This window comes from Micromesistius poutassou (genome assembly GCF_964030765.1).
Source record: "Micromesistius poutassou genome assembly, chromosome: 23".
Taxonomy (NCBI): domain Eukaryota; kingdom Metazoa; phylum Chordata; class Actinopteri; order Gadiformes; family Gadidae; genus Micromesistius; species Micromesistius poutassou.
This window is the reverse complement of record NC_140293.1, coordinates 1,359,336-1,370,382: the sequence shown is the minus strand read 5'-3', so window position 1 is coordinate 1,370,382 and position 11,047 is coordinate 1,359,336. Positions and strand designations below refer to the sequence as shown.

Here is an 11,047-nt window from a genome sequence, read left to right as displayed (position 1 = left end):
TAAAAACGTCCAGCGAAAAAAAGAAAGTAGGCCTACATAAAAAAAAAAATTCCTCCAGCTGGGTTTACTTAAAAAACTTATTTCACACCAAAACAAACATTTTCAAATTGCCATCGCAAAGTAAAGCGAGGACCAACTCACCAACAGGTTTGGTCTGTACTCAGTGTGCTCGACCCGCGTCACACCACCTTCCCTCCCTCCCTTTGGGTCTCTCTCCGTGTCTGTGTGTGTTTGTGCGTGCGTGTGCGTATATATGAGTGTGTGTGTGTGTGTGTGTGTGTGTGTGTGTGTGTGTGTGTGTGTGTGTGTGTGTGTGTGTGTGTGTGTCTCCCCCCCCCCCCTCTCTCCCTCTCTCTCTCCCTCTCTCTATCTCTCCTGAATGAGACGCCTGCGGTTTGTTTGTTTTCTGTGGTGCCATCTCTCTCAGGGACGCCCTCTCCCTCCTCCCTCCTCCTCCTTCCTCCTCCTCCCTGAACACACACCGCCTGTATCTCACTCAATGGTGTCCGTCTCTTTATCCCTCCGAATACTGACAGCAGGCTCTCTCTCTCTCTCTCTCTCTCTCTCTCTCTCTCTCTCTCTCTCTCTCTCTCTCTCCTCTCTCTCTCTCTCTCTCTCTCTCTCTCTCTCTCTCTCTCTCTCTCTCTCTCTCTAGTTGTCGTTTGATGGCATGACAAAAGCATGTCTGTAGTGCAAACGTATAGCTCTCTCTCTCTGTTTTTCTTTATTTTGTCTGTGACATGTTCATGAGAAACTACTGTTATCTATCGGGACGCAAAACGAAGTTGATAACATGTCTGTTGAAGGCAAGGGCGTTTCTAGGCATAGCCTGCCAGGGCGGTCGACTAGGACGCCCCCTGCAGGTGTGTGAGGGGGGGGCGCCATTTTCAGGGGAAATACAACTTTTTAATTGTAGGCCTACTATATTATAAAAAAGGAAATAACTGTTATTTCGCCTGAAGATGACGTTTTTTAACGAGGGGAGGAGGGTGGGGGATCTTGCCAAGGGTGCCAGGGTGACCCATCACGCCACGTTTGAGGGTGTTCAGACTATAGTATGTTAATAGTGCGGACCTACAGTTCCACGGGCTGCTCTGCACGCAGTCACCGCGTTTTGTCTCCATCTGCCGCCCTGTCTGAACCACACACAATCATCATCACACCCGTTACAACTAGTACACACCTTAACTGACCCAAGGAAAAACTACACTAGCATCTAGTCAAGGTACCGAAGTTATTTTAACAAAGCCAGAGCCATTAAAACAGTAAAATACACCGAGAAACGCTTGTGGCCGCGTCTGTCTGCCGTGCGCTTTTTAGTAAGAACTCAAGCGTTTACGGTTGTTTCTGCGCGTTCACACGGCGCATTACGGTAGTGGTGCTGATGCGGGATGAGTCAGGCGATCTGAAGCCGCTGCCATTTCATCATAAGCGAACACCACACACACACACACACACACACACGCACACGCAGACGCGCGCGCACGCACGCACACACACACACACACACACACACACACACACACACACACACACACACACACACACACACACACACACACACACACACACCCCGCGTGACGCGTAACCTTTTCCCCACCACACACCAGCACCACGGGGCTTCTCTTAAAGCAGAGAAAAAGGTGTTGTATTTACCACCGGAATCCGAACCATTTCGGTTCCGTGCGCGCGCTGGCGGCTACGGATCGTGATCGCGCGGGGGGCGGTGTGAACGCGCAAAGGATTCGTGCTGCACCTGCCTCGTCTCCCTGCCAACTCACACAGGGCCCGTCTCCCTACGAGGAGATCCACCGCTACACACCGCGGTTGAACATACTGCTCCCGGGTTGGAGGTCGCTACTGGGGGTCCCTCCGGAGGATTCGGTGTTTCCTGAGGGTCTCTGCGCCATGGAGCAGAGCGCCTGTTAAGAGTCCGCTCCGGAACGGCGCTATAACGTAAGGAGGTGATGGGTGACACCAGCATGGTTCAGGCACTGGATCCTCTGCCTTTAGCTTCGCAGGCCTGTATCTGTGTTTAGTGGGACGTTGTTCCGGGTTGTTATAGCAACATCCCCCAAATTATAATCCGTCTCCTTTAGCGCAGAAGGAGAGCAGGCAGGCACGTTTTAATCAGAGCCGGTGGACAGCAAACCATTCACGTCATACCGGCTGCTTTGGTTTGTTTTTCCATCTGGTGGTTTGAGTTTTGTGTGGTGGTGGTGGTGGTGGTGGTGGTGGGGGGGGCGGGGGGGGTGTGATTGTGTAGGCTACTATTATGATCCCGCTAGAATGATCCGCTTCATGTAGGACTCGGTCCCTGTGCCAAGGGGGCTGTTCAAACAGACCTGTCACGCAGACTTTGACTCACAAAAACACGGAGAACTTTACAAACAAACCATCTATGGAGGACATAATAGACATATTATACATATTCGATTGGTTACGTGCACCCGGTGTGGTGGGCGACGCGGGGGTGAGGCAACAGCAGGCCCTGTGTCTCTGTCCGGTCCGCCGGGGAGCTGGCCTCTGTTCGCATACCAAACCAACTACGCATTCGCCAACCCCCTGTGTGTGTGTGTGTGTGTGTGTGTGTGTGTGTGTGTGTGTGTGTGTGTGTGTGTGTGTGTGTGTGTGTGTGTGTGTGTGTGTGTGTGTGTGTGTGTGTGTGTGTGTGTGTGTGTGTGTGTGGGTGGGTGGAGGAGATGTGCTGGTGGGGTGGGGGTGGTGGGGGGTAAAATAGCCCTTGCAGTAAAGCAAACACTGCTGGTTTTGCAGTCCACGACCAACCAGGGGGCATTTCATTGTCCGCAGATCGCAGTGGCCCTTTGCGCCAGTCTGGGCATTTTTTTACGCACAATAACAGTTTGACATGTTTCACTACCAGGCTGAGACCACGTGAGGCTGGGGTTAAGGGGGGACACACGCGTTTAATAGCCGTTGACGAGGCCAATAGGACGAGGATTTAGGTCACCACGACCGTTCGGAGAGTCCGCCTAATTAAAACAGAGCCGTTTGGAGATTATTTCTAAATAGCTCTGCGTTCAAACATCAGTCGACCCGTGAGGAGGCAGCGGGCTATTCGCGTCTAGCGCGCGTCACGTGGTGATAATTGAATCACACTTTTCTGAATAGTCGACAACAGGGCGCATATTTTTGGTGTGTGTGTGTGTGTGTGTGTGTGTGTGTGTGTGTGTGTGTGTGTGTGTGTGTGTGTGTGTGTGTGTGTGTGTGTGTGTGTGTGTGTGTGTGTGTGCGCCTGCGTGCGTGCGTGTGTGCGCGTGTGTGTGCAGTCACACTTTAGTGAGACGAATCCAAAGGGAGATTGATTTGAAGACGCGATTGTTTTTGTGACCCACTCTCTCCAAACCAAAGGCTCTCGTTTGTTCTCGCTTTTACAGTTTTTGTTGCAAATCACACGCACCAGCGTCGTCTGGAGGAGCCGTGTGGGGGAGGGGGGGGAGACCGGAGAGCAGGTTATTCTCAACAATATCCGCTCTGCGACGCTTTCGTTTAACAGACACTTTTCCCGCTCACTATCGTCACCAGATCGCGATAGACGAGGCGGCGGCCATGGAGGCGATATGGTTGTACCAGTTCCGGCTGATCGTCATCGGGGACTCGACCGTGGGCAAGTCGTGCCTCATCCGCCGCTTCACCGAGGGCCGCTTCGCCCAGGTGTCGGACCCCACGGTCGGCGTGGACTTCTTCTCGCGCCTCGTGGAGATAGAACCCGGCAAGCGGATCAAACTGCAGATCTGGGACACCGCGGGGCAGGAGCGCTTCAGGTAGTGTGTGCGTGTGTGTGCGTTCGTGCGTGCGCGCGCGCGCTCGTGCGTGTGCGTGCGTGTGTGTGGTGTGACAATAGCTGATGTGTTTCGGAGGAAGAGTTAATTCGAGGTGACAGGTGTTTTCTACAACTGGTTTCAGTTAATTTGAGTCAGTTCAGTCTGGCAATGAGATTGAGAAGAAGTGAGAGTGAAGGCAACGCGAGCACTTGCACACTTGCAATGTGCAAGTGTGTGCACATGCAGAGAAATGTCATTGAAGGAGCGGGTACGTTTTAAGGATGCCTCCAGGTTACCATTAACCCAGTATCCAGCCTGCCAGTTTAACAACCTGACCACTAAGCTATCACCGCCAGCCACAGGCTACAGCTGGTTAGCATGTCAACTTCACCCTTATCCTGTCCACCAATTTACCTTTTGGCTTACATACTGTTGCAGTCAAATCCACTCTAAACTCCACTTTATGTAACCAAAAGTACAGCAAATATGAAGGTGGACCGGGCAGTCACATTTAAAGGTCTCTAAGCAGCGTTTGTACGTGTTTGTGTCGGTTCCCATGGTGGGACGGGCACGGAACACTGGCGCCCCCGGGGTTGTTGGAACAAGGCGAACACATTAAACACTGTTTAATGTGTTTAATGTGAAATAGAAGGACAAATAGCCCCGAGACTACTGGTTTGGGTACTAGTCAGGCAGGTTCCACCTGGAGAGGTCCAGCGGTTGAGCGCAGTCCTCCTCATTTCCACGTTTACACGAGGGGCAGGACAGTCTGGTCGTGGTTTGGGTGTCTGACTCCCAGCCCCAAGGTTGTGGGTTCCATCCCCAACGTCCGCACCGTTTTTAGTAGGTAACCAGTAAGTATTCCTCGAGCAAGATGCCCCCTGACTCCTATACATCCTTGCCCGCACCTAACTGAAAGCACATTCCCACTTAGTGGTTTTGGATAAAAGAGTCTAGAGCTAAATGACTTGCGTGTAATTATGTGGGTCATCATTTCAATATGCAATTAGTAAGAGTATCAAGGCCTAGTGTTCAGTACTACACACACACACACTGTCTCAGGAGATAAGAGCAGATTTCCAACACTCGCATACACACATTCACCCTTGAACACTTAAGGGAAGAATCCCCCCCCTCACTCTCAAACTTCTCAGACCGACGAGACACTTTCTCACATCTGGCCGCTCTCCTCACTCGGGAGGCAGGAGACAGGAAGGCAAGCGACCTCACCTGTCAGCACGTTTTCGCATCGCCATGGCAACCGCAGCCTCCGACACATGCTCGGTTTGGAAGTGGTGACAGCAGCTCTCTGCGGGACGCCTTCCTCTGTGAAGCTGGTGTCTCCGGCGGACGGCCCCTTTCTGCGCGAGGCTAACCGTGGTGTGGAGCGCCGTTTGGAATCACAAATCGTTCCAAAACGGTTAAAGGATAGACTTTGACTCGTCTATTTTTCCTCGGAATCCTACCCTGAAACTACCTGTGATTTTTCACTAATCACTAATCTCTCCGAAATGATCCCTCTCATTTAATGTTCCCCCTCAATATTTACATATTCAGGGGGTCTCAATTTGTGTTTGGATTACATTGTGCAAGCCTAATGCTTTGCGGAATGTCCTTAAGCATACAATTCAAATTAGATTTGAAGGCAGTGAGCTCCTGAATGTATTATGCTGGAGCCATGGGCCTTGTTTACCCAGCTGCCATCTTGGTTCGAAACGCTGGCTGAGGAGGGGAACGGAATGTGGAATCAAGATGGCCACTAGTTGAAAAAGGTCCATTGCTCTCTCTCTCTCTCTCTCTCTCTCTATCGCACGTTCTCTCTCGCATGCTCTCTCTCTCTCTTCCCCTCCTCCTTCAACAGACACATCACTCATCTGATCCTCCTCCACTCCTCTCTCACACATCCCCTCATCTCTCGCTCTCATCTCCCTGTTAACTCAGCAGGTTTGGATCTCCTGGTAAATATATCTCTGAGCGTCTTTTGTCTAACAAGTCGGTCCCTCGTGACTCTCTTGTTTCATTTCCTCACCTCCTCTCATGTCTTCACCTTGCGGCCTCTGTGTGCCAGAGTGAGTGCCAGTGTCATTTGTTTTGTATGAGCTCATCTGTATCTTCTTCTGTACTGCATACCTAGCTGCCTTTTACACAACACAAAACCTCAAGCGACCTTTGACCTCTTCAACTTCAGCATTGGGGGTTGTTTGTTTACACCCTCCCAACATTAATTTGGGGCGTTCCACAGCCCCACCTTTAAGGGGCCCCTCTTTTACCGCAGGTGTGACGTTGACATTGTGTGTAGTCATTTCAAGCCGTGTAGCTATTTGTGATGTGACATCACAAATAGTGGAAGGGTTGTCCGCCCACATGTTTGATGGAGAGATCAACTCCGCTGTTACCTGCGGGCTGGATCTTATGGTAAAAGGACTGCATTTATAAAGCGCTTTTATCCAAAGCGCTTTACAATCTTGCCTGACATTCACCCATTCATGCACACATTGACACACCGACGGCGGAGTCGCGTCCACGCAAGGCGACAGCCGGCTTGTCGGGAGCAGTCAGGGTGAGGGCGTCTCGCTCAGGGACACCTCGACACTAGGAGGAGCCGGGGATCGAACCAGCAACCTTGCGGTTACCAGCCAACCCGCTCTACCTCCTGAGCTACTGCTGCCCCATCTTATCGGTGGATACTATCCACTGATGGGCAAAAATAACCTAACGGACACATTACATTACGAATATAGTCAACTCTGGGTCCAAACTTAACGAACACAACACACCACACATTCAAGAGGGTCAAGATGACCCTCGAGCCCCCCTATCAGTCTGCGGAGAACACTCTGCCACAGCTAGATGGCGAGGACACACATATCACACAGAAAGACAACACAACCCGGAGGCTCAGGGACAAGAGAACCCTCGATAACCCACACAAAGTCTAGCACACACACCTGGCTAGGAAAGATACTATAAGTTTCACATGCACCGGATCACGGGGTGCTCTTCTGAAGCAGAACCTCCTCGGAGGCGAAGCTCCGGACGACCTCAGCGCTGTTAGGGGACGTAGAATATTCGATCTCTCACGCTTTATGAATCAGTATTACCTTTGCCACATTACTCAATAAATCCGAGGCCCTCGTGCTGACAGACTTTATATCACCTCTCCGTCTCATTTTATCTGGTCAAGTAACTAGGCAACCACCACTCCGACGGATGGATTCAGACGCCGGCTTGCGTCGGGGTCCAGCCTCCCACAGATACACATAGTGGCCCTCTCATACCTCCTCTCTCTGCCCCCCCCTCTGCCCCCCCCCCACTACAGGTCCATCACCAGGGCCTACTACCGCAACTCGGTGGGCGGGCTCCTCCTCTTCGACATCACCAACCGCCGCTCCTTCCAGAACGTCCACGATTGGCTGGAGGAGGCCCGTAGCCACGTGCAGCCCCACAGCATCGTCTTCCTATTGGTCGGCCACAAGTGCGACCTGGAGGCCCAGCGCCAGGTGGGTCCTTAACGCCTCGGGAAGCAGTCAATCAAATATTTATCTGACATCGATTTTTTTGGGGTCAAACGGTCTCTCCAAACTAATGTAATCGAGTTTAAATTATTTTATTTTTCAGAATATTTATTTTATTCATTAAAGGAACAGCTGAATTCATATTTGTACCTCACAAAATTTTCTTTTTGAAAATTTTGTACACAAAATACACAAAATTTTCTTTTTGAAAATTTTGTGTATTTTTTTTTAAGGGGAAATTTCAAAGTTCTCAGTTACAAAGTGGTTGTTTTGGAGAGAAACGCTGAACAAATGCATCATGTTTTCAAACTCAGCAAAAATAATCGTTTGAACAATCGGGATTTCAATATTGACCAAAATAATCGTGATTATGCTTTCCCCCCCCCCGCCTTATCCCCGCGTCTCCTATAGGTGACGCGGCAGGAGGCGGAGAAGCTGGCGGGCGCGTACGGCATGCGCTACGTGGAGACGTCGGCGCGCGACGCCATCAACGTGGAGCACGCCTTCACCGAGCTGACCCGGGACATCTTCGCCCTGGTGCGCTCGGGGGACATCAGCATCCAGGAGGGCTGGGAGGGAGTCAAGAGCGGCTTCGTGCCCAACGTGGTCCACTCCTCCGAGGAGGTGACCAAGAGCGACCGCCGCTGCCTCTGCTGATCCCAGGAGAGAGGAGGAGGAGGAGGAGGAGGAGGTGACCAAGAGCGACCGCCGCTGCCTCTGCTGATCTGGGGAGGAGGAGGCGCAGAGGAGGAGGAGGAGGAGGAGGAGGAGGAGGAGGAGGAGGTGGTGGTGGTGGGGGTTGGGTTGTTGGTTGTCGGCTGGACGGGGAGGAAGAGGAGGCGGCGGTGGAGGAGGAGGAGGTGCCGGACTGATGGACGCCGTTGGTTGGTGTTTGGCGTGGACTGTTGGTCTTTTCCCTTGCCTACAATTGGTCAGCCTCCTCGCCTCCTGCGCTCCCATTGGACGTTGGGGAGCATGACTGACAGGAGCAGGAGGCTGTGGGGGGGAGGACATGCTGACGGACATCAAGGACACAGCCGGAGGACTCCGGGGACACCGATGGGTTGGATTGGCACTAGCTGGCCCTGCCCACTATTGTCCCCTGCTGCCTCCGGTTTTCTGATTGGACGATGAGGAGGTTGATTGACAGAGCACGAGGGGTAGAAGGGAACGTAACAGCGGACACACAGAGGACAGGATGTAGGGTTTTGTTTACTTTGAGGCTCCGTTGTTCCCAGGTTGTTTTATCGTTCAGCAGATCTTCGCTTCGTTTAGTTTGTTGTGTTTGCTGGCTGGAAGTTACCGGCCAGAAGCGCCTGAGCCATATCACCGGATTGATCAGAGTTTGCAGACCCAACCTGATAGAAATATCGCTCGGGTCGGATCCGTTTCTCCTCCTCTTCCTCTATCGCTCGCCGTCTCTCCTCTCCCGCTCGGGCTCCTCTCTTCCTTTTATGCAATCACACACTCCCCCGAGAGGAGGTCCTGGTGAGAGCGAACGTTGGTGTGTGACCGTCTTAACAAGCCATCGAACCACGGAACTATATACTCTCCGTTTACTAGGGTTCACCCCCGCCCCCCCCCCTCCCCCCCCCGAAACAAAACCCGCCCTTCCTTGTTATGAAACCGTTCAACCATTCACACCAGACCAACTCTTAGTCATTTTGAACAATGCCATGGATGCCCCAACTTGAGCGCAACCTTATGACCAAGTAGTCCCACACCCCACTTTTGCCATCCTCCCCCCCCCCTACCCCCAACACCTCCTCCCCCATGAGTCCTGAGACAATACGAACTCCACAGGACTTAAGTAAGTGTACGGTCGACTCCTGGCGTCCGAATCAGCGGACTCGCAGGAACTGAGAAGTTACCTTTCGCTGCCGGAGGAGGGATTGGGGTGGAGGAGTCGGTTGTCATTGTTTGAACGTTCGTGGGCACCTGAGCTCCAGACGTTGCTGGACTACAGGTGAGGCACATCTCTCCAAAGAAAAGGAAACTGTCCAGGGAGGTGTCCTCCAGAGAGGTGGACGGACGCCCTCTCCAACACGGACGCTCTGAAACGCACGCTTACAAAATGGAACGCAACCGACACTACTGATATGTCAAGGGTTAGCCCCCTAGCATCCCCCGCGCCGGGGGGGGGGGGGGGGGGCTTTAAAGACAAACGAGCCCCCACTTAAAGGGGACGTATTATACCACCAGGTGTGAGTGTGATTAACTGTTACAAGCCGTTTTGAAAATGTGCCGCATCTGACCTCACAGGTGGGCGTGTATGACGGCTAGATGAGCAACGTTTGCTACAGTCCACTGGGTAGGGCTGGTGGACTGATCTATCCAGCACACATCTGGGTGGGCACGCCCACCTGTGATGTCAGAAGCGGCACATTTTCAAAACGGCTTGTAACGGCTAACCACACTCACACACCTGGTGGTATGATACGTCCCCTTTAAGAGAACCACAGCTGCCAGGGGAAGCCGGAGGATTTTAGTCTAACGTGCGAGAGACACAAGACTGCGTGTTTGTAATATAACCTGAAAGACATGACCTGCGTTTCCAGTGCACTCCTGAAGTCTCAACCGCGACATGGATGTACCTTCCACTATAGCATAGCAAAATCAAAGGTTACACACCACACTCTCATAATAATCGTGGTATCTTAACTACTGGGGACGTTTGTGTCCGAGGAGGAGGATGGGATAGCTTTACATTGGAGCACATTAAGGTCATCTCCAGTCTGACCTGGGAAGTACTACTAAACCAAACCACGCCGGTACTGGCTGGGGAGGAGCATTCAGCACCATCTGGTGGTCGGTTTTGATGCTGCGGTCAATTTTTTTAGTGGCTTATCATTTCTATTTTGTCATTACAATCACACATGCAATATGCTTGGATATGATTGGTGGTCCACCTCCTAGATAGATAAAATACTATCGGTTAGATTGATTTGGAAGATCTGCATTAAATCTTTGTGATTTCATCAATGAATCAAAGGGGAATTAAGCGGCAACGGTTTCGGTAAGTGTTCTGTAATGTACCGGACAGCAAAACTGCTAAATGTATATCAAGGTAGATGAGGCTGATTTTTCTCTCATTAATATACATGGGTTAGATTTAGACTGGCCCATGAGTGAATGCGTTGGTGAAGAAACGCTAAAATAACAGTTTAGTCTGATTCGTTCCCTACCACAGCTCCAGAAGACCAGTCTGCTGTACATGAACCCTTTTAATTCCCCTTGTAGGACATTTCACTGAATAGGGTCCCTATTCAAACCCCAGGTGTCATGTTGATGAGCCATTACAAGCCATCGAAATCACATCCCTTTCCGACATCATATGCAGGCGTATCCACGCAGATGTATGACTCGACCAGCATACATACAGTCCACCAATCAACACCTCCCAGCTGGTGGACACACCCCTATATTAGGATGTGACACGGGGGCTGGTCTCGGCTCATCCACACGACACCGTGTGGTGACGAAGGGGTGCTTTGATTTCAGAATAGTCACCAAATAAGTTGTCACCAAGCAATGATTAGGTTTCCCTGGATGTTGCACCCTCTGTTGGGGGCCCTGTTGCAGCCTTACCGGGTGAAACAGATCCATACGTCCGGTCATTGCTGGATTGTGTTTTCATCTCTGGTGTTCCTGAGCTTCCTGCCTGCCAAGGTTCATCCAATGTCCCAGATTCGCCTTCTTACTTTGAACGGGACGTTTGGTAAAAAGGTTACGGCCCAGCGCACTTCG

The 11,047-nt window shown here is 51.6% G+C and overlaps 1 protein-coding gene across 1 annotated transcript; it reads left to right on the top strand.

Annotated features, from left to right (window-relative positions):
* Positions 1-3,570: 3,570 nt before the first annotated feature.
* On the top strand, positions 3,571-7,957 carry rab39bb (RAB39B, member RAS oncogene family b; the record flags this gene model as incomplete). The annotated part of the gene is made up of 3 exons (XM_084487300.1): positions 3,571-3,785; positions 7,105-7,285; positions 7,712-7,957. 3 exons carry the CDS (start codon positions 3,571-3,573, stop codon positions 7,955-7,957), a joined length of 642 nt encoding a protein of 213 aa, XP_084343426.1.
* Between the last annotated feature and the right edge of the window lie 3,090 nt (positions 7,958-11,047).